The sequence below is a fragment of the Enoplosus armatus genome, chromosome 14 (genome assembly GCF_043641665.1).
Source record: "Enoplosus armatus isolate fEnoArm2 chromosome 14, fEnoArm2.hap1, whole genome shotgun sequence".
NCBI lineage: Eukaryota > Metazoa > Chordata > Actinopteri > Centrarchiformes > Enoplosidae > Enoplosus > Enoplosus armatus.
The window spans coordinates 5287005-5314631 of NC_092193.1; the positions used below are offsets into that span (position 1 = coordinate 5287005).

General features: G+C 40.7%; 1 protein-coding gene across 1 annotated transcript; it reads left to right on the plus strand.

Moving 5' to 3' along the window:
• The first annotated feature begins 173 nt into the window (after window positions 1-173).
• On the plus strand, window positions 174-26382 carry tep1 (telomerase-associated protein 1). Its single transcript, XM_070918606.1, has 56 exons — window positions 174-261; window positions 874-1397; window positions 1558-1764; window positions 1891-2040; window positions 3046-3210; window positions 3306-3443; window positions 3742-3813; window positions 4108-4232; window positions 4846-5003; window positions 5353-5462; window positions 5639-5717; window positions 6295-6487; window positions 6834-7260; window positions 7410-7481; window positions 7776-7897; window positions 8050-8058; window positions 8164-8229; window positions 8899-9042; window positions 9184-9475; window positions 10080-10201; window positions 10372-10485; window positions 10680-10797; window positions 10991-11179; window positions 11525-11712; window positions 11811-11952; window positions 12328-12507; window positions 12626-12718; window positions 13179-13314; window positions 13443-13602; window positions 14064-14197; window positions 14286-14374; window positions 14852-14966; window positions 15161-15187; window positions 15274-15484; window positions 15647-15767; window positions 16359-16483; window positions 16597-16696; window positions 16947-17102; window positions 17399-17611; window positions 18185-18241; window positions 18469-18604; window positions 19242-19487; window positions 19679-19830; window positions 20033-20140; window positions 20252-20356; window positions 20540-20669; window positions 20787-20872; window positions 21023-21149; window positions 22021-22151; window positions 22235-22356; window positions 23258-23404; window positions 24018-24117; window positions 24250-24361; window positions 24513-24595; window positions 25087-25191; window positions 25845-26382. The coding sequence occupies exons 2-56, from the start codon at window positions 876-878 to the stop codon at window positions 25962-25964; spliced, it is 7851 nt and encodes a 2616-aa protein (XP_070774707.1). The 5' UTR covers window positions 174-261; window positions 874-875; the 3' UTR covers window positions 25965-26382.
• The last annotated feature ends 1245 nt before the right edge of the window (window positions 26383-27627 follow it).

Genomic DNA, 27627 nt, shown 5'->3' on the forward strand with positions numbered 1-27627 from the left:
TGAGAGTAGGAACCCATATATGTGGTATTACGGTAAAAAAGTACACAAGTCTGCGGACCAATCAGTGCTCTTAAGCCTAGCAGCTGCAAAGTATGAGGACATTTACAGGAAATGAGGACGTTACATGACTGCATTTAGCTCAATAGGCGTTAAAAATAGATGGTAACACTGCAGTAAATCAAACGGTAACCTTATACACCAGAGGACACGTTTGTTCAGAGTCAGTGCTCTGCCCGTGGAGTTTAAATCGCGGTATCTGCGGTGAGTTTTCTGCGTCTTATCCGGGTGTCCATAGCTAACAACCACACCTACGCAAACTCTTGAGTCATTGCAAGTAAGAAGGCTACTTGAAAACAACTTGACTGACCTCTCCGTCCAGCTGAAACTATACTTCTCTTTCTGAATAACTCACACAGTTTATACGTTACATTTTATAAAAAAATGAAAGGGCTTGTAGTACACTAAAAATTTAGCTCTTGGACAACTTGAAACTTGTTGGTATTTATTTAAACATGTTCTGTATGTGAAAGAGTTTTAATTTCGGTCTAGAGCTGAATTATACTGCTGTGGGGGGATTTCTTATTTTCATTGTATTTTACCAGTGTTTGCCTATTATCTATGCACTATGATGCTCCTGGAGTCTAGGGAAGTCTTTTTGCTGACTGTTTCCAGACTTTATTCCCCTTTTATGGATGCTTTCGGTTGAGCAACACCCTTAACTACCTGAGTACAATGCTTGTACAAACAGTTGAAGGAATTGTACTGAACTGCTTATCTCAGTACTTAGTGCTATCCAGGGTTGTGTTGTGGTTGAGAGGAGGAGCGCAGGTTTGTAATGACCATTGACCTTCTGATTGATGTGTTTCTCTACAGAGATGAGGGCGCTGGCTTTGCAGCAGGCAAATGTGGCCCAAGGAGAGCAGCAGCAGGCAACATGTGGGAGAAGTTTGTCTTCCAACTTTGCTCCTCCCAGTCTGGAGAATAAGTTTTTAGCTCAGACCTCCACACTGACGCCCCAGGCCTGCTCTCTACTCTTAAACTTTGCAGCACAACCCTCCTCTTGCCCCGCTCTCCAGCCATCCAGCCTGTCATCCACCTCATCCTCCCTTCTCTCCACCTCTTCCTTCTCACCTTCCCTCACCTCTCCTCTCATCAGCACCAAGAACCAGCTCCTAAATAGCCGTTCCCCCAATCTCTCTTTTTCCCTGACCTCCTATACATCTGTCCCCAATGACTCCCTGCTCTCCACATCCCTGGCCAGCAGTGCTCTGCTCAGTCGCTGCGCTCATCCTCCTTCATTCCTCCATGGTGTTCTGGGTGGAGAACAGAAGAGGGATGATGGAGGAGACAAGGAAACACCTGAAGCGATGCAGTCTTCTTTTGAAGAAACAAGTGTGGTACATGACATTTTCTTCATTTGTTTTACTTTTTTTGACCATTTGTCTTTTACACAAACTGAAAATGAAATTACCTTGGCTGCTAATACATGACAAACACAACTTTTGATGCATCCCATTTTACAGTATTACTGTTTTAATGTAACTTCTCCTGCATCAGACACATTCTGAGGAAGATGATGGTTTTCCTGAAGAGGAGACGGAGGTGGAGGAGGATTATGCTGGGACAGCCATGGAATTACCTGTTCTGGAAACAGAGTCGGGCAACCAGGCCAGACCAGAACAGTCTATGGTCATCAGACAGGATGAATTTGCTGAGTTTGATAGAGGAAATGAAAATATTGAAGAGGAGCTGAATGATAAAAAAGTAGGAGAAAATATTTTTAGACTGCATATGTATGAAAAAATAAATCATATTCCAGTGTGCTTATTTTTTAAGTGACTCCTCTGAGTTGTGAACACATACTTCATTGTCTTTCTGTCTGTTCCTCAGTATCTCCTGCTGAACGCGGTGTGCTGCTCCCTGGTCAATAAGTACACAGCTCCAGGCCAGAAGGACTGGGACACAGAGGACAGTATTTGGACCAGGATCATGAACATGGCAAAGGACATTTCTGTCAAAGACCCACAGTTTCTTCTCAAAGTGTGTATGCCTGTCTAAGTGCGTGTGTGAATCTGAAGGCAGTTTGATTTATGTCCCAAACTGGATTATAGCTTCTGAACATGTATTTCAATTGAAGTGGTAATGTTTCAACCCTACTGGGACTTCATCATGTCTTTATGATGGTCAACCAATCAAGCAAAACAACCCAGAAAAACACCAAAGACATGTTTTCATAGAAATCACTAAAATGTATAGAAAGTAGAAATATATTATTAAAATATTTTAAATAAGAGAATACAGCACAATATGACAACATTGTACAAAAAATTCATACTTTAATTTTTTGTTTGGTTTTCAAATTTGGAAAGAACAGGTGACATTGGGACAAATACAACTAAGAACAAAAATAGTCTTTGGGTGCATATGTCCTTTTATTCCATTATTATTTATACTTGTTCAGCATTTTGTTTCATGGAAACGATCCCCTTCATCCAATGTCTGGCAAAAATATTTCCTCTAACTCTCAAAAGATAGGTCAACTTTTCCAATAAATTTCACGAACAATATCAGATTGTTTTGGATCAGTTTTACATCACTTTCTTGTTATACTTGAGCTTTTTTTTGCTGGCTGCAAGCAGAATCTTTGTGAGGTATCTTCTTGTATAATCTCCTCAAAGTTTCTGAGGTGTTTGGAATGATACATCCCATAATGTCTATTATGGTTGAATTTACATTGTCTCACAAAGCTTTTAGTTCAGTGCGACTCCAGAAAACATTAGTTTGGTTTGCCTCTAGGTTGCCACAGAGCCTCCAACATTGTTGTTGGGTGATTAACTCTGTTATGAAGAACCTAGTTAGATGACTTGAACATTTTTACATTTTATTTTGCACTGCAGTATATCCAGCATGCTGATTCACAATATAATCATTTTCTTTGAACTCAGCTGATTGTTTTAGCGTATTTTTTTCCAGAGAAACAGTGGAGCATAAAACATAACCGTCAGTCATGTACAACCTGCTTGTTCTCTTTTTTTTGCCATTCAGGTGGCAGTTTACACTCGACAGGAGTTGAACATCCGCATCACAGCAAACTTCTTACTGGCTCTGGCTGCCAACCAGCCGTCCACCAAGCCACATGTCCGCAGATACTTCTGTGCTGCTGTACAGCTGCCCTCGGATTGGCTGGAAGTCGTCAGGATCTACAGTACAGTAAGTCTTAGTAACCGTTTACTGTGTGGCGGCAGCTGGATGTATCAGTGCAGTTAGTTCTGTCCAGTGTTAACACTACGTTTGTCTGTTTCCAGTGCTTCAGCCGCTCCCTGCCAATGTGCCTGAAGAAGGCGATGGCTGACAAGTTCAAGCAGTTCAGCGAGTATCAGCTGGCCAAATACAACACACGCAAACACTGCTGCAAACACAACCGCAACAGGCGCAAAGCCAAGGTACAGAATCATTACGTTTTCTATATAATATTACACTCCTGTTATTAACAGAGAGACAACTGTTTGCCAGTATTAGTGTTTCTTGCTTTTATTGTTTTCACTGTGGTAAAAAAGAAAGAGAGATTGAAACCCACACACCACGAACCACCTCGACTGAAAATGAATCGAAACTTTCTGCCTTTTCTATTTTAGTACAAGCGACTCATTTCTCTACATTAAAACTTGGTGCATACGTGCCTCAACATCCTCTCTTAATCGCTCCAACGTTTCTTCTACGTACGTTATCTTTGATTTCCAGGAACCAACTGATGAGCAGCTGAAACAGTGGGGGAACTTGCTCAGAGCAGATGCAAATTATCTGAAGAAGTTTGTAAGTCAATATACGGTACTTTTCTGGTTCTGGATGTTCTGGAGTTACCTGTGTTTGATTACGTGTTTTCTTACGTAATGTTGGTAGTGGGGTCTAGTGCAGATTGTTAAACTAAAATTGTAATAAATATTCTGAACATCTAGACCCACCAAATTGGTGTTTTAGAAGAAACCCCATCAAACAACTTTTCTATTTTGTATTTACTGCACTTTTTCTCTGGCAGACTTGGTAACTTCTTGTCAGCACACTGCTGTTTAAACCCTCTGGTTTATGTGTGTCTGTGTGTGTGCGCAGCTGCATATAGAGGGCAGCAAAGTGGTGGTGGATAAAAAGCAGAGTGAGTTCAATATAAAGAAGCTGATCAAGAGGCTTCACATCAAAGAACCGGCTGAACACGTTATGGCCATTCTGGGAAAAAAGTAAGCCACACAAACACACACATTCACACACATTCACACACTACACACACTACATAGCACATGGTCTCAATATCACTTAATCAACTGGTTGAATTTAGTTGGTGTGAAGTTTTTCTCACAGACCCCATAAATAACATTCACCCGCTACCCCTCCCCTCATTCATCAGCACTTTATAAGCCTATGATTAATTGTTTAACACACATTGTAATGTAGTTATAAGCACACATAAGGACATTTTAAGTGTTACAGTATCTTAAACATTTGTAACGTTGCCTATATCATGCATTTTTGATTTAGATACCAGCATCCATTTATTAATGCATCACAGGAAGAGTTAAAGTTCTTGACAACTACACCAATTAACACTTGACATATCTGCTTACAGCTGCTTTACAGTGTGTTATAAACATGTATTACATGTTTATATACTGCTTATAAATGCTAAATAAAGTTGTAACAATTGTTTAGACAATATGGAGATGGACAAGTAGACAGAGGAGAGGAGAACAAGAAGAAAGGTATCTGGTTAGATTCAGTCTCAGGCCTGTCGTGATCTCTCCATCTCTGCGCGTGTCCTGCTTCTGTTTTAAAATGTGGTTGTGTTGGTCCCAGGTATCCTGCTGACATGAAGACGTTCACCCGCAGTGGAATGAAGGGCGCGTGGGACAGGGAGAGAGCCGGGCAGCGAATGAAGCTCAAAGAGCCAGAGACGTGGGAACGGCTGCTCAGCCGGGAGGGCAACAAGGCCGCCACCTGGGAGAAGCTCATAGGTCTGCTGAGCACATACAGACGGACATTTTGAAAACTGTCTCCAAAATGTCAAGCAGTCATCACAAAAATCATCCTCAAGTCCTGTTTGACTTTACTGACCTACAGTTGACCAATCTGGTCCGGAGATTCAATCCAGCATTTTTCGAGTCCAAAGCTCTAAATCACATATGGAATCAAAAAAGGAATTTAATACATATTTTCCAATGCATTACATTTAACCTGGTTATGCAAATGCAGTAATATGTTCAAAGACGCATGTGTACATTTGAAAAACACGCATACTGTATGCATGTAACACAAACACGTCCGTGATCACACGTATTGATGAATAATGTCTCCGCTGTGCAGACAATAACTCTCTTCCATTCATGGCCACACTGAGGAACCTGAGGAACATGATCATTAACGGTATCAGTGAGGCTCATCACAGGAAGATCCTCAGCAGACTGACCAATAAGGTGAGACCCAACAGAATGAAGCATGTACTAAATCCTTATTTTGAAAATGACAATACAGTAAAAGGTAAAAGAGAAGGTGACATTGATAACCTGTTGTATTTTTCTTTTGTAATTAAACTCTTATGGGGCAGTTTATCAAGTGTTTTCTGTAAGCTTGTGTTTTGATGTGCTTTCAGAAAGCTGTTGTTCAGAGCCGACAGTTTCCCTTCAGATTCCTCGCTGCCTACAAAGTCATCATGGAGCTTCACACTTTGGGTGAGATACATCAACATCAAGTGGCACTAAAACTCTTGACTGAAAGTCTTTTAGGTGGCTCATTTTTAAGATGCGGTATTGGATTCCACTTATAAAGTGTTGAAAAATTGAATTAATAAATACAATTATGCATAATGAATAGAACTGATTTGTACTGATTAATTTCATCGATTCATCTATTTTCTTGTTGCACTGGGTGACTCGTTCCTTTCATTACAGTGAACAGGTGTAGTTAGTTTATTTTGAGTCAATCCCATATACACCGTCCTGTTGCCGTAAATTCTGCTGAAAGCTGAAAATCCCCAGCAATGTTGCACTATTTACTCCTGTTTGAATGATGTTTGCTAGAAACTACAGTGTCCAGCTGGTTTAGGAAATGACTAGCTATATGTGTTTAAGCTGTTTTTTTAAGATTTACGTCTTCAGTAGGAACCAGTATATATTAAACCAAAGCCTGTCGACAAACTCCACAAAAATTGACAAAATATCAGCCTAACCTTGCTTAATAAAGTGTAACTCTGACATATTGCAACAAAGGACACACACAGTACTTCCTCTTCGCCTCTCTGTCCTCCAGCCTCAGCATCACAGCAAGAACTCCCCCCTGTTAAAGACATCCTGAAGGACATCCTGAAGAAGGTTCCCCAGAGCAAGCGCTTCAGTGGTCAGGACTGGGACACAACTCCAAGGAGCAGGATCAGGGTGACACTCGGGGTGCCGTTTTTGTATCGACTATACCGAACAAAGAAGGCCCAGCTCCTAAAGGCCAGGTATGAGACTGTCCTTTGAGTTTTAGTAGTTTTCTCTGATTTGTTTTTAATTTCTGTAGCTGACACAACGCAATACCAATGAAGTATATTCCCAGTTAACGACGTCTCTTTGGGGCACCGAACATTGTGTCTTTCTGGTGCACAGGAAGTGAGAGAAGCAACAGCAGTTTAAAATAAACAGAAAAACAATTGGTTAGTTAGCTTGAGCAGTGATGGCCACCGTGACTGAACAGCAGCACCTATAGATATATATATAGAGATATATATATATATATATATATATAGATATACAGTATATATACACTGTACTAATATAATGGGACTGTTTCTGTGTCTGTGCATCCAGACAGACCCTGTACACTGTTGCGCTGTTGGACCGTTACCGCAAAGCTCTGGAGACGGCGGTTCAGATCTCCTGTCGTTACAATGTGCCCCCGCTCCCTGGACGGACCCTTATCTTGCTCTCCGCTAACGTGAGGAATGATAGGAACTGGGATCAGAAACAGGACTTCTGCCTCCCACCAGACCCAGAGCAAGAGAACGAAGAGGAGGGAGAGAAAGAAGAACAGAGCCGTAAGAGAGGGAGGACGAAGAAGAAGCTTGACAAGCTCAGTCCTTCCATGATGGAGGTGGCAGTTTTGCTCTCTCTGATGATCAGCAGCAGTGCCGAGGACAGTCAGCTCTGCTTATCTGATTGGAATCACTGTGAAGAAATCAAGCTGAAGTCTGATGTTCTTTTGGAGAATGTCAGGACTGTCATGAAGCAAATGAAGGTTGGTTCAAAGGATAAGTACTCTACATACTGCCAGTGTAATAACTGAATTATATTTCTGCTTTGGCAGAATAACAGATGAGCTGTGTCTTGAAGGACGTTTCTGTTCATTGAATCTTGCCTTTATTAATGAATACTTCTCATTCACAGGCATGTGAAAACATGTCATATGAGGATAGGAACAACACTTTCCTCTCAACAATGCTCTCCAAGAAAAACAAGGTTAGTTTATTTGTACATACGTAGTTTATTTTGATGTGTTTGGCCGATTATTCTCAGTTTCATGATAAAGTTTGCGAATATATAAATGATTATTATGTCTTTATTTAGTATGATAAATGCTTACACATTAAAAAATGATATGGTGAAACTCTCTAAAGGGGGGCAACAAATAGCTTTACATGGTTTTACAGTTAGCCAAGAGTTGTTATTGCAAGAGTTTAAAAAAAAAAGATATAGATTTGAAGCACCTAATGGAACTAGCTCTCAGCTCTTTTATATGCGTTTGTATCTCAGGTGGACAACATCATCGAGGTGACTGACAACTATATCTGTCATGACATCGAGTGGGCCGTCAACAGCTACAGGAAGGAAATAAACAACAAAGCCCTCGTGGTGCAAATCCTCTTGTTAGAGCGGTAATGCTTCAGTTTGCTGCTGTAGCTGCTATTACTTTTATATCTCACAGGCAGAATCGGGAAGCTAAAGTTGCACTCACCCCTATGGCATTGACTGATGGACCTTTTTAAATTTAGCACGTCCTCTCTGTTTTCTAACAACATTCTTTCAGCATAGACAGGTCCTTTTTAATATTTGCTTGTTAACTTGCAAAAATGTCCCGTGAAGTAGACATATTTATAGCCTCAAACTGTTTCTAATTTATTGTTGTACTGACGACTTTCAGAAACCCAGAGTACATCCCTGACAGGAACTGTGTGAAGCTGGCAGGCTTCAGTGAACAAATGCTGAGGTAAAACGTCCGGTTGCTCGTTTTAATCCAAAAACAGATTTAGATGATTTATATAAATGTAAAAAATGTTAAGCCCAATGGCACTTTGAAGTCTTGGCTTTCTGATTATGATATATTGTTAAAGGTATGATGTTCATTTATTGTTTCAATGAGTTCAACATTTTTAGGAAATATGCTTACTTTTTTTGCCGAAAGTAAGATGAGAAGATTGATATCACTTTGTTAAATATGAAGCTGGAGCCAGCAGCCGGTTAGCTTAACACAAACACTGTAAACAAAAGGAAACCGCTAGTCCACCTACCAGCACCTCTACAGCTCTATAATGAACACGTTATATCTTGTTTGTTTAATCCGTATAAACACTGAAGTGTGAAAACAACCAGGAAGTCACTGGTCCTGGCCAAGAAATAGTCCATTAAACAAACAAGATATAACGTATTGATTAGTGAGCTTTAGAGGTGCTGCTATGTGGATTTTGTATCTTTGGACAGAGCCGGGCTAGCTTTTTCCAGTCTTTATGCTAAGCTGAGCTAATCGGCCGCTGGCTGCAGCTTCATATTTATCCTACAGTCATGAGAGTGGTGTTGATCTTCTCATCTAACTCTCGGTAAGAAAGTGATTAAGTGTATTTCTCACACCGTTAAACTATTTCTTTAACAATGCGACCAGGTTTGTGGCAGAACGAGGATCATCCAGGCTGCTGGATCATGTGGAGCATTTAGACAAACTGCACAACATCCCACCACCAGAGGGAGCTAAAGGCCCTCAGACCACAAACTTTGTCGTCCCAATACCAGCCAGCCCCAAGTTAAGGTAATTTTTATCTTGAGGCAAAGAAGTAATCCTGAGCAGTTTTCTAACTTGATGCTCAACATTTAAGGCCTACTGTCCAAGGAATTATTTTTCCTGCCTTTTCCTCACATGTTTAACACCAACTCCTTCCTCTGTTCTCAGGTGGCGAGGTGTTCGGGTGTTTATCTCCTCCACCTTCAGAGACATGCACGCTGAGCGTGACATCTTGGTGCGGAGCGTGTTCCCGGAGCTCCGGCGTCGTGCTGCGCTACACTGCCTCTACCTGCAGGAGGTGGAGCTGCGTTGGGGTGTGACAGAAGAGGAGTCGGGGCGTGCCACCGAGCTGTGCCTGTCAGAGGTGTGTCGCAGCCAGATGATGGTAGGAATCCTGGGGGAGAGGTACGGCCTGGTGCCTCCCAAACCTCTCCTCCCTGACCTGCCGCAGTACAGCTGGGTAAGAATGAATACAGAGAGCTCTGTAAACAATGTGTTAATTAAATATACTGATGCTTTGTTCTGTGCAAGAACCTGTTTTATTGAGATTGGCATTCAAATTGGCTCATATGAATTCTCCAAGTGCAGAACAAACAGAAAATGATTCAAAGAGAACTTAAAATCACTACAAGTCAGCAAAACCAATTGTGGTAACAGTTTAGATAAACATAAGAAAAATAAACTAATGACAATCTTGAAGGGACGTTCAATAATGATGTTTACTGATCTCTACCTGTAAATTTGTTGAATGGGAGTCTCTGGCTTGTCAGCCTTTGTTGCTGAAATATGTTGTGAAACTGGTCACCTGTTGCATCAGAGATCAGTTGAAAATGAGAGAAAATGGTACAATAATTATCCTGAAATACAAGCAGGACAAGACGTTCCATTCAGAAACTTAAAATGATTATCGATTGATTGATTGTAACTGATCAACGGGCCAATCAGACCTGTGTAGAAGTATTTTGGTGATTTTGTGATACTTTAAAGTGAAAGAGTATGGTGTCTGTTCCTGAAAATATTCTCAAAAATATTGAAAGAAGCATCATTTCCTTCTTTGCGTGCAGCTGGCGTCGGCCCCCGCAGGCCTGTCCATCACAGAGATGGAGATCCGTCAGTTTCAGGCTCTTTACCCCGATGCAGCACACCAGCGAATGTTCTGCTACTTCAGAGATCCGAACATCAGCAAGTATGCAATCCGTGCTGACATTTACATATTTACACATTTACACATTTACACATTTACACAGTTTGTCTAAACTGTTCTCTTTATACTCTGACTCTATACATTCTTATTAAAAACAGGCATAGGATGTAGTATTTTGTGTTTTAATATAATTTTTCTCCGTCGTTTCTCAGATCAGTTCCGGTGGCTTGGAAATCTGACTTTGTTGCTGAATCAAAGGAGGCCGAAACTAAAATGGCCTCTCTGAAGAGAAGGATCTGGGCCAGTAAAGTCAAGGTCACTGAAAAGTGAGTCATCTCGGTCATATGATATCACTACTGCACTGATGCAACAATTCACTATACTTTTTAGAATATTACTCATTCAAGGCTTTTATTTGAATAGTACTATTTGTTAGACTTTTTCAGTATTGACTGGTGACGTACAATATGTTTTGAAAAAGTGCCTTAGCTGAGTCTACTTGTCTGTTTTTCTGCCATAGTTACCCGTGTGAGTGGGGAGGCGTTGTGGAGGGGAAACCATATCTGAAAAACCTGGAAAATTTTGGCAAGGCCGTGCTGGAAGACCTGTGGATGGCCGTAGTGAAGCAGTTTGTGGAAGTTAGTTACTCTGATGATTGAGTCAATTTCATTTCCAAACTTCTCATGACTTGTACTGTACTTGAGTAAATGTACTGTCCACTAAAATAACAAAACGCCTAATTTACCGTACAATCTGTGCCATTGTCCTAAGGCTATTTTCTGTCCTGTCACAACTGTGTAATAAACGCCTCCGTTGTTCTCTGTCTGGCAGGAGGATGACGAGGCCGAGGCTGTGTCCGATGTGGCTGAGCAGGAGATGCACCAGGGGGCGCTGCAGAGGCAGTTCTTCGGCAGGTCGAAGCTGCTGTTCGGGGCTGTCGAGATGGTGGAGCAGGTCCAGACCAAAGGAGGGATGATGGTGGTGGAGGGAGGACCTGGAGAGGGCAAAACTGTCTTCATGGTAAATTTCTATTCTCTTCTTTTCTATCTCGAATTCTAACCTGTTCATTACGTATATACAGTCGGATCCATGTAGGAGTTTGGACAAAATAAAAGAAACACCACAGGAAGGCTTGCTTGTTCTTCAAAATCTCATTTATATCAATGAGGGTAGGCTAAATAACACTTCTCTGTATAATGCAGCTCAACAGCACCAGCATGCTGGACATTATAACTTAAACCTCCCTTAAAAGTAGGATTTATTACTGTTTTATCAGACTGCATTTGTTTTAGCTAGGTATACCTAATGAGTGTTAATTCCCTACAAGGGAAACATTGCTACCCATATGAATCTCTCTCCACACAGGCTGCTCTAGCAGAAGCCCTCAGGACTGGAGTGAAGTCCAGAAAAAACCTCGTCTGTCACGTCATCTCCTACTCTACAGCTGCCAGCCAATCGGCACGCTCTGTGGAAAACCTGCTTCGATGCCTCGTCCAGTGGTTGAGGAAGATGAAAGATACTGAGGAGGAATCAGCTCTTCCTCATTCTTACAAGTAGGTCGATTCTGAATAGTTGAGATTTACACGTACGTCATATTGTCTACTCACTAACAGCTGTTGGCTTTCCTTTTCAATGATTTTTTTGATCACAGAGAATTGCTGTCAGAATTTCACTCCAGTTTGAGTGACATGAAGAAGAAAAAACCACTGGTGCTGCTTGTTGATGGGGTGGATCTTGTCCGAGACGGCAGAGGTCAGCTCAGCTCTGATTGGATACCACAGCAGCTCCCACAGGTCAGTTACATGGATAGAAAACTGAGGAAAAATGGAAAAAAAGAAAATGAGAAAGCCGCTTAACTCGGATGTATTTATTTCATCTTAGTAAGATGTTTCTTAAAACTGCTGAAATGTTGGTCTTTATAAGTTTATAATACCAGGAAATGCTTTAAGACAGAATAAAGTATCTGACATGTCTGCAGTCTTTGTTGACAAGGTAACAAAACAAAACAAAAAAATGTATATTTATGGGATTAATGTTAGCAATGTCCAGAGCAGCTCATTTGCATTTATATACACTGGTTGTTTTGTTCATGGTTGCATTTTTAGGCATTTGTCTGCTACAGTAAAACTCTTTTTTTTTTTTTTTTTTTTTTCTCTTTTTCTTGTCAGGGTGTTTGTTTGGTGGTGAGCGTCACATCCAAAGCAGCGCTGTTGCAAACCCTGGCCAAGAAAAGAAGCACTGTCCTGTTTTCCCTGGGACAGCTTACCATGCCGGACCGGAAGGAGATAGTTCAGAAGGCACTGGACGCCTTCGGGAAGAAACTCAGTGACTCTGCATTCAACAACCAGGTTCTTCTTCTGTGTTTTACACAGGACGTCACAGAGTTTGGTCAACGTGTAGTTAATGTTTTCTTAGTTTGTCATTTTTATTTTTGTCCCTAAAACTATGCTGTGTCTGCTTGTCCAGCTCCAGACGCTGATGATGAAGAAGGGGGCAGTGAGTCCTCTCTACCTGCACCTGGCCTGCGAAGACCTGAGGAACTTTGCCTCCTTTGATAAGGTTTAAGATAACTTTTTTCATTTCCACAATGATATTACATGAAACCTTCTTACAACATGTAGCACCGATATTAAAACCAAGACCAAGCCATGCTAGCAGTTCTGTGAGGCTGTACTTGAGCTAACATGCTCATAATAATAATGATAGTATAGTTGTTTAGCAGGTAAACTAAAGTATGAGACAAAATGAACCATTTGACCTGAAGATGGCGCGAACTGAAAGGTCAGGGTATCAAAGGCATCCTGCGGGGACCATCAATGTGTGCACTAAATTTCACAGCAATCAATCCAATACTTGCCAAGATATTTCAATAAAAACTAAAATGTCAAGTAAACTTTGACCTGCCAACCTTACACTGGCAGAATGACATGACAGCTGGTGATGATTGATGAAATGAATATTTCACTTTATTTCTGAACGTGCAGTTGTTGCAATATGCTTCTTTGTCTTTGTGTCTCAGTTGACGGAGAGCCTCCTGGGCTTGCCTCAGTCTCTGAGCCAGTTGGTGCAGTACAGCCTGGACAGACTCTGCTTGCAGTACAGAGGCATGCTGGGACTCCGCTGGGCTCTGGCAGCACTCACTGTCAGCACCACTGGTGAGATGAGTCAGGTTTTTAGCATTATTTTTATCCTTTATGGTGTGCTAGGCTGCAATACAGCGAGCGCTCGGGATGTTCTAATCAAAGCGGCCATTTGCTGAACATTTTCTCCTCTTGATCGACAGGCCTGAGGGAGAGAGACTTGTACTCTGTACTGAGCACATGCAATGACCTATCGTCACGGGATGGACAGGTCACATGGCAGGAAGTACTGCATCTGTCCAGGAAGCCCAAAGGACGCATTCCCATGGCAACTTTCACGCGTATAGTGCAGAGTTTACAAAGGTATGAATTCCATATGAGTTAAAAGAGGTGAAAAATCCAAGAAGTAGGGATGCTGGAAAAAAATCCCATTATCTGGGACAACAATCTCCCCTAGTTGACTTTGGTTGCTTGTGAAAATTCATCTCTGACAAGCTGATACGATGACAAAATCAAAAGTACTCAAAGTATTCTTGCACCTCGCGACCACAGTGTGTAGCACGGGTCTGTTTTTATCTTTACTCTCCTGCACTATAATTTGCAGTGATGTTAGTTTGTTTTACTTTAAGATTTCTGTTTTTATGTTTCCAATACATATTGCTCTTTTCACTAGAATTAACTACACTTAATCACCATTTTGACAACCAAAAGATTTAGATTTCCTCCATGTTAGCAGGAACACACATTTTGGAGAAAACAGTCTGTTTGGATACTGTATACTGAGGAGGAAGAGATATTAAACCTATTTGGATCCCTATCTGCAGTCTAATTGGTTCGTCTCATTGCCACAACACTGACGACCTGCTGGCTCTAACTAATCCGGAGGTGAAGAAGGCCTTTGAGGACTTTCTCCTCCCAAAAGAAAGTGACAGAACCAGAGCTCACCTCGTACTGGCAGGTAAAGTACACACAGTCTGTTTTGATACAGTATAAGTCGCAGTATATTTTAATTAGTCTTTAATCACCATACGGTCTCTTTTACGCAGCACATCTGTGGGCACTAGCTGACCCGCAGGGCACCGATAACTTCCTTCACTGTGAGGCCAACTCTGTCATGCACCTGCCTTCCAACCTGGTTCGTCATCTTCCATCACCACCCACAACATAAAAGCTATATATGTATGAACTACTTACGTCTCCTGGAACACAGTAAACAAGCACTATATCTGTACATACTAATAAACTCTCATCAGTCAGTTTTTGAAAAACCTTGATAGATAGACCTTCATCAGGTATTAAAGTTTCAACTAAATCTTTCCGACCTACTGTAACTCTCTGGTTGCTTCTCAGTTCAGAGAGCTTTTGTCCTGCACGCCTGTCATTACGACTTCATGGTGTGCAAAGAAATTGCTTTGAGTTGAGTGTTTGTCAAGCTCTTGATTGTGTTTGAATAGCACTTAGGGCCAAATGAAATGCTCTCCCAGGACAATTAGCTTGTACAGATTGTACACATTTTATGTATCCTGGTCAAAAACATGAGAACCACAGTTACTCATGATATATACTGTAGATATTTAACTCCCGGCTGCCTTTTTTATATGTCTTTGTCCAGATTCAAAGTGGCCAATTGGAGGCGCTTCACTCATTGCTGTCTAGCTACTACTTCCTGTATGCTAATGTGCGCCACGGCCTCCTGCACCACCTCCTGGAGACCTACAGCTTGTATGGTGAGTATGCATAATGATACTGTATGATGAATGTAGTAACACCTTTTAATAGTTGAGCTGCTTTTTTTAGATGGTTCTGCCTTTAATCCTTCACATGTTTTCTTGTGTGCACCTTGAATGAATTTGAAATTGTTCCTCAGTGAAACAAAAAAATCCTAACGTTTGTATCTTGTGAACTTTTTCCTTTCCTGTAGATGACAAGAAAACATCTGCACCCTCATGTAAGTGCATAAAAATGTATAACTGTCAAATTCCTGCAAAGCGTCTTTTATTCCTTCTTCGTACAAGTTTCTCTTTGTGCTCTCAGTCGGCCTCCAGGGTCGACTGGAAGACTGCCGGAGTTTCCTGCGGAGTCACGGCCCCCTGCTCTCCTCCTGGCCGGCTCTTTGCATTCAGCAAGCTCTCAACGAGCCTCCTGGGACCTCTGCTCACATCTGGGCACAAGGCCTGGTGGGAAAAGGAGGGGTCCGGGTAGTTGAGTGGCTAAACAATGACCATCAGGTTCCTCGGGAGACCAGGTGAGCAGGTTGTCTGCAAGCTGGTTTGAAGAAGTGTTCCCTAAAGCCACAATTTGTCATTGAGAATTAATTTGGAGAGCTTTAATCCATCAGCTTCTTTTTGTTTTCATTCAGTTGTAACATATCTTCAGCTTGTATCATTTGTTTTGTGTTTCATCGCAGCGAGCTGGTGTCGACCTTCTCCTCTGAACCGACCTGTTTGGTTTTGAGCTCGGATGGAGAGCTGATGGTGGTTGGCACTGGACAGGGAATGCTGCATTTCATCAACACACAGACGGGACAGGTATGAACACATTATCCAGTAGAAATGTACTTTATTTGCCTCCCTTCTGCGCGTTCTTCATCGTGTCACTTCTTCATCATTTGGTCTGGATGGTTTGTATTCATGGTTTCTATTTAGCAAATGAGTAGAAATCCTGACAGACTGTAGACTTCACACGTTTACTTATTATTCATTTTCAGTTCACAGCCTGTACATCTACATTCACACCAGAAATAAGGTTTCACAGAAAATCTGACAACACATTTACATGCTCTGTAGTAACCTGATTACTGTAAAATCCATGTGCAAATGCAGCAGGTCAGTAATCAGATTTCTCCCCTACCCGACCTTATCTTTCCTTTTATGCTGCCGGACTGCTGTCACAGTGAGAGAGAAGTGTAGCTGAGAAACTTGGGTTTCTCTAATCCCCTACCCCGATTACAGAAACCAGGTTTCATGAATGCATGATATAAAATCAGATTGCTGCAGAAAGTGATTGAGTGCATGTGAACATTAACAGTAAATATGTCGTGTTGTATGTCTGCAGTTCGGTTGTCACACAATAAAGTTACAAAAAATGTCTGATATGAACTCTCTCCTGGCTGTGAACAGGAAGTGAAATCACTGGTGAGCAGCTGTGACGGCATCTCCAGCTGCGTCTTTCTTAAAGATGGACGTCTTGCTACCACCTCCTTTGATGGACGAATAGAGGTCTGGGACATCAAGAATGGCTGCAGGTGAGAGGAGGTTTGGATGTATAAAATACAAAATCCTATTGGGTTCGGGGGTTTTCTTCAGATATAGCACAGGCTAATGATGTTTGAATTAACTGTGTTTGTTCTCCTCGCAGGACTGCTCTCATTGATGCCCACACTAATGTGATAACAGCAAGTGATGTCACTGCAGACAGGAAGCACCTTGCAACTGTGTCTCTGGACTACATGCTGAAAGTTAGTCAAACAAATCACATTAAACTTTAGAATCAGTTACTTGTTTTCTGGTGCTTGTGTTTCTTTATTCTGCATTCTCTTAATTTTAAATAGATGTTAGTTTCTTTTATTTGTTGCAGCTAATGGGATCTAAATATCTATAAAATTATTTTATAGATATTGTCAACTATTGTTAAATTGTAAATGTCACTTAAACAGTCATTGTTATCTATCCTTAATTATGCTGACCGACTGCTTTTCTACTTTTCAGGTGTGGTCCTCTACTAAAGGTCATGAGGTAGCGGCCCTGCCCAGCTCCAGCCCTTTGAACTGTGTGACCTTTGACCCTGAGGGTCACCTGGTGGCTGCTGGTTGCTGGAATGGGAGTGTGATTGTGTGGAACTGGCTCCAGAATAAAACTCTAACGGTGAGTTATCATGAGGGAGGGGCCAAAGAAATGGTCATGTAGGGAGCTAAAGTCATCTTAATGCTCACTCTTTCAAATGAAATGTAATAATTTTGAAACTGGAACAAAAAATAATTAAAAAAAACAAGATTATAGGATTGACACTTTAAAGGGGACACTTTACAGGAGTACTACTGCACACTGCATTAAGGTCCCAGTCCAGAGTAAACTGAGATATTGTGGGTACATAATCGCCATTGTTTTGTGTCTTTTAAATTCAAATGAAACCACTGTTTCTCTTCTGTCTGTCCCCTCAGTCCCTGTCCGGTCACCAGCGCTCAGTGCGCAGTCTCTCCTTCTCTCCCTCCTCCTCCATGCTCTGCTCTGGCTCTGTGTCTGGAGAGGTCAGGGTGTGGTCAGTGCCCACCTCCACCTGTGTGGGTTGTTTCCAGGCTCACTTTGGAGCCACGGAGGCCCTCACCTTCCTGGATGAAGGGAGCGTGCTGCTGAGCGCCGGCTCGGATCACACGGTGAGGCATCACTGTACATACTGAACCTGGATCAGAGAAATTAAACTTAACTCTACTGGCCAGAGAGGTTGGATTATGATAATATGATTACTCCACTATTTACTAACTTAATTACTATTTAACCAAAAAAAAACCTACAAATTATGATTTGTTGCTTATCAAAAAAAACCAGCCACAGCTAAACCATTTTACTTATTTGTAAGACAGGAATATGTGTTCTCCTAGATACACAAATGCAAACTTTTCCTTGTGTTTCCCCAAAACACATATAAAAAAAGACCCTGACATGAACCTTCAGCTGAGCATTGAGACTCGGATCGAAACATGTCAGCCGTTTTGTCAGTAGTAAATAAAATTCTCATAAATGTTTGAGACATTAGGAGATTCATTTGCTTTTTTAACAGAATAGAATTCTTCCTTTTTTCTGAATTTGTTTTGGGAAAACGCATTGCCGTCCTTTTTTGCGGCACCCAACTGAAATTCAGTGCAGGACAAGTGCACCTTCTCCAGCTTCCTCTCAAGAACACATTGTCACTTATTTTCTCTGTGCGTTCTCGTCCTTCTGTAAAACAGCTCCAGCTCTGGTCAGGGGGACTCGGACGTTCGGTCACTGCATTAAAAAGTGATGAAGTAAGCTCCTTATTTATCTTGTGTATAAGTGTTAACTTCATGTTGCCTTGCTCATCTTCATCCATTTCAGATACCTTTCATGCCGTAGTCTGTGAGTAAGTGAAGAGTTAGTACATGATTGAGAAAAGACAGCTAGCTGCCTTTTGGTGAAAAATGAAGGAATGGTGTATGTTTGTACAACGCGCACAATTTTCTCTCCAAATTGATCCTCTCATTTGGTCTTTTAGTGCACGCTGGAGCCTCCTCTGAAGAAACGGAGGTCTGTAACCTCCGAGCCTGCTGCTCTGTGTGTGGCTGTTAATGGAGACTGTGCTGCTGTGGGATACCACGGTGACGGCATCAAACTCTTCAGTCTTGACTCAGGTGTGTTTATGTGCTAGGAATGTAAAAAGAATTCATATTCATTAGATGGAATCTCTGCAAGAAACCTGACAAATACAAAAAATGCAGAAAGAAAAATGAGAAGGAATGGCTTCTTGTCATACAACCTTGTAATTTCACTGGGGCATAATAATTTCACGAGGACCAAAAGTTTACAAGCATCCTTGATTTAAGCTGTCAACAAGTTTTTGTTCCTTCCTTTTTTTCTTATTCTAATTATATTACTTTTATTTCTTTTTTCTGCCTTCCTTGTGTCTTTTATTGTGAAGTACTTCAAGGTATCTGCTCTGCTCTGTGCTTTACAAAGAAACTTTACTTACTTACTTTCTTACTTTCTTGCCCAAAGAGGAAATTATAGAAAAACAAAGATATGAAACAGAAGACAGATAGATAATAAATTAATAAAATCAAGCAATCTGTCAAGGATATAAATCTGACACCGTAGTAACAAAGCCATAAAAATATTGATGAAGATGATACTGAAAAGCAAACACATAAAATATGGACATGCATAAATAACCTACTGTAGAAATTGTAGTGAGCATGTACTTGAATCTGACCTTTAATTCAAGTCACCTCCGCTTATTTATTTCCTAACACGTTTTCATTTTGATCGTAGGTGACAAGATTTGGACCTCCACCCTTGACGTGTCCATACTGTCCATGCTGTGGGTCGTTCTGGACGCGGAGAAGAACAAACCTGAGCTGCTGGTGTCCGCAGGAAGTGACAAACTGAGGGTCTGGAAGAGAGAAGGAGGAGAGGGGGAAATGCTGGGAGGCCTGAAAATGTTGGGAATGTTTGGTGTGCAAGCAGCCACCGTCCTGGCTTTAGCACAAAACTCCACATACCTGGCTACAGCTGCAGGTGAGTGATGCTGATGGTAGACTTAGTGTTCGACAGAAATGTCCTTAAACTTCAGAGAAATAAATGTTCTAATGGTTTCCAAGGCAACATAATATATTTCTCAGGTTGTAGGTGCTCCTTTTCTTAAAACATCACACTTTCTGCCAATAACTGTTTTATCATTTTCCCTTCTGGATCTCCCTTTGAATCAGACGACTCCACCATTGTTCTGTGGTTGTTGAGCGATCTGGCCCTCGACCCCTACGTTGAGCCTCATGCATTTCTGAGGGGCCACAGTGGAGGAGTCACCTGTCTGGCTTTCAGCCCCGATGGTGGTCAGCTGCTGTCCGGCGGAAAAGATCAGGTACATGTTTTTGTGCTGTAGTGTTGTGGCAATATCCAAATTTGATACTGACTATATTAATACCTGGAATTTTGTGCAGAGTTTTTGTTACGCTGGCTGTGGGGTTGGACAGTATGACACAAGGCCATATTTGGCAATGTTGCAAATCAATTATTTTAGGATGGTCAGTGTAATGGAGTACTGACAGGTGTCTTTGTTTCAGGCGCTGATGGTGTGGGATGTGAGTGTGTCTCCTGCTGCTGTCTCTAAGTCGCTCCTTCACTCTCACAGAGACTGGATCACCGGCTGCGTTTGGACTCCAGACTGTGTGGTAAATCTTAATTAAAATTTTAAATTAAATTAAACTAGATTCAAATTTTTACGGCACTATTTCAGCGTTTCTGTAAACTTGTCTTCATCAGCCTCCCCCTTTCTGTTCCAGATTAGCTCTTCAAACGATGGGCGGCTTTGTTTGTGGGATCTGCAGGCGGGCCAACTTCTCAGAGAAATCTCCTGGAGGAGTCCTCTTACATCTGTCTGCTGTCTGGTGAGCAAATTATACACCCATCTATCCGAGAAAATACAGTACGTATTGGTTCTGTCTCCTGAAAAACCTTCATGTAATTGTTGTAGTGTTGAGATTGAACTGCAGGTCTGAGCTGCCTTTGTGTTCTCCCTTGATGCGTATAGTAAAACCTGTTGACTTGGTGTTTGGTCTTCCTGTGTGCAGGGGCAGTGTGTGATGGCCGGCTGTGCAGAGGGAGCACTACATGTTTGGAACTGGGAAACAAACACAGAAATCTGCCACATTGCTGCACACAAGCAACGTATACACCACTGCTCTCTCCTACCAGTCCCAGGTGAATGAGTGCACACATACATTCACTCTCTCTATTTGTCTCTCCCTCTTTATTTCATATTGTACAATATAATGTCTCACCAAGTCTTAGTTGTTGTTTTTTTGCTTTGTTTTTAAGAAGAGAATAAAGAAGTTAACCCAGAAGAAATGATTGTTTTCACTGCATCTGATGATGGCACAGTGCAGCTCTGGAAACCACTACAGGTCTGTCGATGTGGTCTCGTCTTTAGCTCTAGTCTAGATGCAGAGCAAAAACGACTTCCTTTGGGTTCTTGCCCAAAATAAAAGAGTGGACACTGTCACTTATTTTTCTGTTTTTGTCTCCTGTCTGACTTTCTGTATCTTTACGTACAGGTGGAGCACTTCAGCACCTTACAGGGTCACAGCGGTGCGATATGTGGAGTTGTTTGCAAGGAAGGACTCCCAGAATTCCTCACTGTTTCTGAAGACTGCTCATTGCGATGCTGGACATGGACAACAGGTAATACTTTATATTCTGCCTTTTATATAATACCATTAAGAAAGAGAACATTTATCACAGTGATAAAGTTGTATATGCATCTTTCCTACGAGCTCTGTGCGTTACTGTGCTGTCTTTGACTTTCACTGTGAATAAAAATACAGATTACAGGTTTTTGGGGGTTTTTTTAGCTCGAAAAATAAAGTTGGTATTATTATTATTTTTCTAGGCCTGAGTAGTGTCTTCAGATATTCCTTTCAGGCTGCATTCAGCCCCAACAACCTTCTCTATTAAGGTTGGACAGCCTGTATATTGCCTGCGAGAGCAAAAAAAAGTCTGTAAAGCACTCGTTGCTGCTCATGTTCATTGCTTTGGCGCACAGTGAGTAAGGTGAGTGAATCAACCTTTTTATCAACGCAGATCTTCTGGGCTGTGGTGGCTGGACAGTAAAACGACACAGTTTAGAGAGACTTCAGTAAGAAAATCAACCTGAAACAGTAAAAGTGAGAGGGACATGTCCCCTCATCCCCTGTGGAAATGACATCATGGTCACACTAATAAATTCAAATTCATGCACTCATTGCTAATATTCTGAGAGATATTAATGTGTGGTAGGACTGCATGGTTACAGCTGAAATGGTTATCAAAATATTTGAGATGTTGATCATTATAATTACTCTAATCCATTTTTATGTACCAAATAGTTGTATCACAGTAACTGAGAGAAACCTGCCTTCACTTTCACTGTGGACATTGTGGCGATTGTCTCAGTGTCTGCTTTTTTACGTCCGGACCAACCTGTCAAAGTTTATTCATGTCTTCAAATATTCTGTGTGACCTTTCTTTTGAAGATGGTCCCAGTTCACCTCCGTGTTCTGTCTTTTTTTCCCAGAGGGTCCCTCCAGCCTGAGAGGTCCAGTCACAGCTCTGTGCTTCTCTCAGACGGATGATTTGGTTCTTGCTGGTTATGAATCCGGTTTGCTGGAGCTATGGCAGAACAACACTGTGGTTGGCAGCAAGCAGGTGAAGACATGCACAAGAAAAAGGGGGTGTATCCTGGTATGTTTTTTGTGTTTGTGTAATCACATGATGTGTCTGTGTGTCAGGCCTCAGACAACATCATCACAGCGGTCTGCTCCATGCCTGACAGCCAGTTTGCAGTCAGCTACATGAAACTGGATGTTGATGTGTTGAAGCTGGTGTGGAATCAACAACACACCACGGCGAGGTAAACAGCAGCTAAACGGTCACACAAAGACGCTACCACACGGGGCCTACCCTATCGTCCAGTCTTGTTATCTTACTTTTTAAAGCTTTATTTGGTCACAAGTTATGAACGAATTCTCATTTACAGTAAAGACCATGTGAAACAACACAAGAATAAATCAATAAATGCACTATTGTTGATACGTTAGCAGGACGTGATGGAAAAGGTAAAAAAAATATGTACATGAGAAAGCAATTTCTTCTGTTTTCATACCTTACATTTGCAGCGATGAGCACACATTATTTGATTAATGTGTCAATACATTGTCTCTCAGAGCATCCTATGACCTAAATTTAAATTTTAATCAGTCTTGATAGAGATTACTACTGATACGGATGGGAAGCCACATTAGCAGGACGTGTCAGATACAACGCCACTGCAGCCATCCAAAGCCTTTTCCTATAATAGTAGACTTCCTATAATCCTATAGCAGCTGTGCCAGTTTCTGTAATAGTATAAAATCAGTTAAGTGTCAGGAGTGAAATAATGGAAGGATACTATGTCAAGGCGTACTGTAACTTGATGTTTATTGATGGTGTACCAGTTCCCTGCTACATGCCTATATAGGGTTGGGGTTTGATAGCATTTTATCTGCTTTGGTTTAGCTTCACACAATTTTTAAGATCCCTCTCCAGACATGTTTTAAGACATATAAAAACAATAATAATAATAAATAGTCTAGGTCCTGATGGTCACCGACACTCCTTGATATTGTTAGAGCCCACTGTTGATGTTTTGAAACTGTGAACTGTCTTGACTTTCAGAACATGTGCGATAAAATGGAGGTAAATTGGGGATTTGGGAGTGCTGTTTCTCTGGAGACTTGAGAACACACACTAACCATGGTTTCTGTTTCTCACAGCCTGGTGAAGGTGGCCACGCACACAGTGACAGACCGAGTGGTCCGCCTCAGCTACTGCTCAGTCCTGATCGGTGTGATGCATGACGGAACAATACTTAACATCACATTCAATGATGAGCAGGAGAAGTGGGCCCACACAGTCACTAGGTAACACCACGTACTGCACAGTATTTACCAAAATCTTTGTTTTAATGAATCATTGTCCAAGTTGATCAGGGCTGATTATTAGGTTTTGAATTTCACTTCACTGAAACTTACTTCTTACTGAAATGCGTTCAATCATTATTATGTGAATTTTAGTTTTGACTTGTTGAACTGAGACAGAGGGATGCTAATAACATCAAACCATTTATGGTGGAGGTGATCAGAAAGTTTGTAAACTGTCTAGAATAATGCTGATGATGTTTTTGTTAGCCTGTGAAGTATTTTTAATCAAACTTGGCTGCTGATATCTGTCATTTTTGAGAGCATTTTCTGATGACATTAGCCCTAAATGATCACTCTAGTTAGCAGACACTGATACATATTTGTCATTTAATGCTCAGTAATTTGACAGAGCCCTGTATCCTGGGTCAGAGTACTTTTTCTGAATATTTACAACTTTCATTCATGCAAATTTTATTGACACACAGTTCAGCTCAGTTGAAGACATGGTGCTGTTGGGTTTTGTTTCTTATCCACTGAGAGGTTTTATTTATTTAAGCCCCAAATAATTAAACCAACCTTAAAGCTCCTTATTGTATATTTTTCTTTATTGCAGTTGGAGCCACACTGTCCGGATTTTTGGGATGATCCGTAATGACGAGAAAAGCATGTGGCTGGTGGGCGAATCAGAGGGAGAAGTTCACATTGGCTTCATTGTGAGTGTTGCCCAACTTACCTATAAATAATAATGTTGTAGCTCTCAAGAAAAGAAAATATATATTATTGCCAATTAAATAATACTACCTGGAACACCTAAACGTTGATGTCTCTGTCCTCTCTTTCTTCAGTTTGCCATGGGCCCCAAAAACTCTCTCAGTTCAGCTTTCAGCTCTATGAAACTACAGACCAACGATGAGGAGAAGAAGGGGAGCCTGATAACAGCTGTAACTGTGGACAAAGGTACTGACACCTATTCGTATTACTGTTTGCGCTGCAGCTGTTACAAGTACTAGTTTTGCTTCAAGCATAATCAGAGTTACCACAGCTACCTCTGTACCTGCCAGCTTTTAAGTTGTTTGTTGTGTGATTATCCAATGTGTTGTACTTTCAGAGTTTGTCGTGTGTGGAGACGTTAAGGGCAACATGTGGTTCCTCCAGCTTCCAGAGCTTTCCTCGTGGAGCAGCAGAAAACCTGTAAGAGCTGAGATACGTTTAATCATTGATCATCATTGATTTTGTTAATAAAATGTCACAAAATGGTGAAAAATGCCCATCACAATTTCCTCAAGCCCAAGGTGACGTCCAACCAACAGTCCCAAACCCAAAGATATTTCATTTACAATGAAAGACCAAAGAGAAAAGCTGCAAATCCTCACATTTGAGAAGCTGGAACTGATAAATGTTTGGCATTTTTGCTCAATAAATCATGAACTGATCATCAGAATTGTTGCTGATTAATTTTCTCTTGATCGACAAAGTGTTTCAGCAAAGCCCTTAATGTAAATCTTAGGTAACTACAAGAAGGGGAAGAAAAAGCATCTGCCTGCCAATAACCAGCAGTTAAAACACCTCCCGTCAGGCAAATAAAAAGCAGGAAATAAAAGCAAACATCAGAGACAATTAGCCGTTGCTTTAAGCCAGGGCTTTACTTTGTATTGTTTTTAATGATGATGTTTTATCCCCAGGCTCACAAAGACAGGATCAGCGTGCTGAGACTCACTGACCGCACCATCATCTCAGCCTCCTATGACAGGACAGTGAAGCTGTGGGACAGAAACACCAAGAAGCAGGTACATCAGAGTCTTAAAAGAACAGTTTGACATTTTTGGAAATGCGCTCATTAACTATCTGGCAGATAATTAAAAGTGGACAATAAAAATCGATGCCACTCTCACATCTCTATGTTAAATATGAAGCTGCAGCCAGTTAGCTTAGCACAAAGACTGAAAACAGCTAGTCTGGCTCTGTTACAAAAAAAATCCAACTACGAAGAAGAAGTCTGGCACATAACCCACAGGAAAATGGTGAATTATTGTTTTTACATTGTTATTTTTTTTCATTGAACAAATGAGATATATTACGCATTAATGAGTGAGCTTTAGAGGTGCTTGTAGGTGGGTTGTGTTACCTTTTAGACAGAGCCAGGCTAGCTGTTTCCAGTCTTTATGCTAAGCTAAGCTAACCAGCTGCTGGCTGTAGCTTCATGTTTAATGGGCAGATGTTAGAGTGGTATCAATTGTCTCATCTAACTCTCTGCAAGAAAGTGCATAAGTGCACTCTGAAAGTTATGTTCTCTTCTTATGCAGCAAAATGACTAATTTATTCCTTCACCTTGATTTTAAACTGTCTTTCTTTTTTTAAACTGTTACCTTCGTCTCTCTCTCTCTGTCTGTCTCTCTGTCTCTCTCTCTGTCTCTCTCTGTCTCTCTGTCCCTCCCTCCAGGTGGGTATGTTTGTGTGTGGAGGTCCTGTTCTGCAGTTGGAGGTGAACCCTGAAAAACCCACTGAGCTGGTTTGTGGTGACGGACAGGGAATGCTCTACTTTCTCTCCTGGAAAGAATAATCCTCAAGCTATTAAATACTAAATTCAGCATGCAGGAGAAACACTTAATCACGACACTAACCAAAGATTGTCTGTAATGTTTTGCTTCCTCTTTGCTTCTATGACGGTGAATGTGCAATAAATGTATTTAAAAAAAGAAGGTGAAATATTGACACCACATGCTGGGTTAAGCATTTACGTTATAGTTGCAAAGTCATGTTTACATTTGATTTTGAATTTAGATTTAGAAAAAAAAAACTTGCAAATGTAACAAGCAAGTATTAAAAACTGACAAGCTTGAAAGAATAGTATCAGTTATAGTTTTGTATGATCTGAATTATTTGTTTTATTTGAAAATTGTAATGGAATGTGGGATATGAAAATGGGTACAGTAACCACAAGTGATCTTTTCTTTGGCAATAAATTCTGTTCAGAATGACACTTGTTTTGTTGCTTTGTTGTTTTTTTTTTTTAAAGGACTACATGAGAATATTTTACCCAACAAATATTGAATGTAATACTTTCTTTACATTTAACGAATTTGTCAGTAACAGATTTCTCAGAGGTAGGTTTAATTAGTGGAATTTCTTTTATATTCCTGGGTCAGGAATGTGTGACTGATAGTGTATTTAAAGGTAGATTAAACTAAAAGCTGAGAGTTAGTTGAGAGTTTTATGGAAACTCTGCAAGAGACCCTGTTAAGCTGTGAGATATCAATGGCAGACATGTAAACACAGCTTATCAGCTAATGCTTTAACAACTCTGTTATCTGCACTGAATTGCCTCTCTTATATCGACAATGAGCCACATTCGGGCAATAAAACAAGTTAAGTAAATACAATCATACCTAGTGCTGGACACTGAATTTGAATGATTTCACCATGAAATGAATAGAAATGTATAATTTTGTGTCATCACTGTCAGGTGTAGAGTCACGTGTAGAACTATTGTGTACATACAAGTAGGTGAAAAACTAGGTGTGTGTATATAAATATTGAATTGTTCTTGGAACTGCTTGTAAGTCAAAATCCTTGTATGTGTACAGATACTTGGCCAACAATTCTGATTCTGAAATATATACAGTGCTTAACAAATTTATTAGACCACCTGACATAAAAATGAGAAAACACAAATATTTTAGAAATCTGTCAAAAAATTGTTTCAAACTAAAAATTGTATTGTTATTTATTAGGCAAATAACAAACTGGAACAACTAAATAGTCCTTATTCACATATATTAATCCAAAATCTTAATATTTTGTATGACCTCCTTTGGCCCTGATAACAGCTTGCATTCTTGCAACCACAAAACAAAATTTTCTGTTCAGGAATGCAAGTAAATAACTGTAATTTGGCATCTCAATCAAAAAATAATTATGTGCTTTACTATTTTTTTCTGCTTTTTTGTAAAACAGTAAATTTGAGAATTCATGGATAACAACAATAATTATATTTTAGCATTAAAGATATCATTTTGATTAAAGAGCTTGGCTTGCACATACTGGTGGATTAACCATTACAGAAACATAAAATATTTTGGTCAACAGCAATACTGTTAATTTAGGGCAGCGGTGACAAACACCTTACACTGGGTGGTGGTCTAATAAATTTGGTAAGCACTGTATATTAAAAAAAAATAAAAGCAACAGTGACCAACAACATACAATGTCTATATACACGTCAA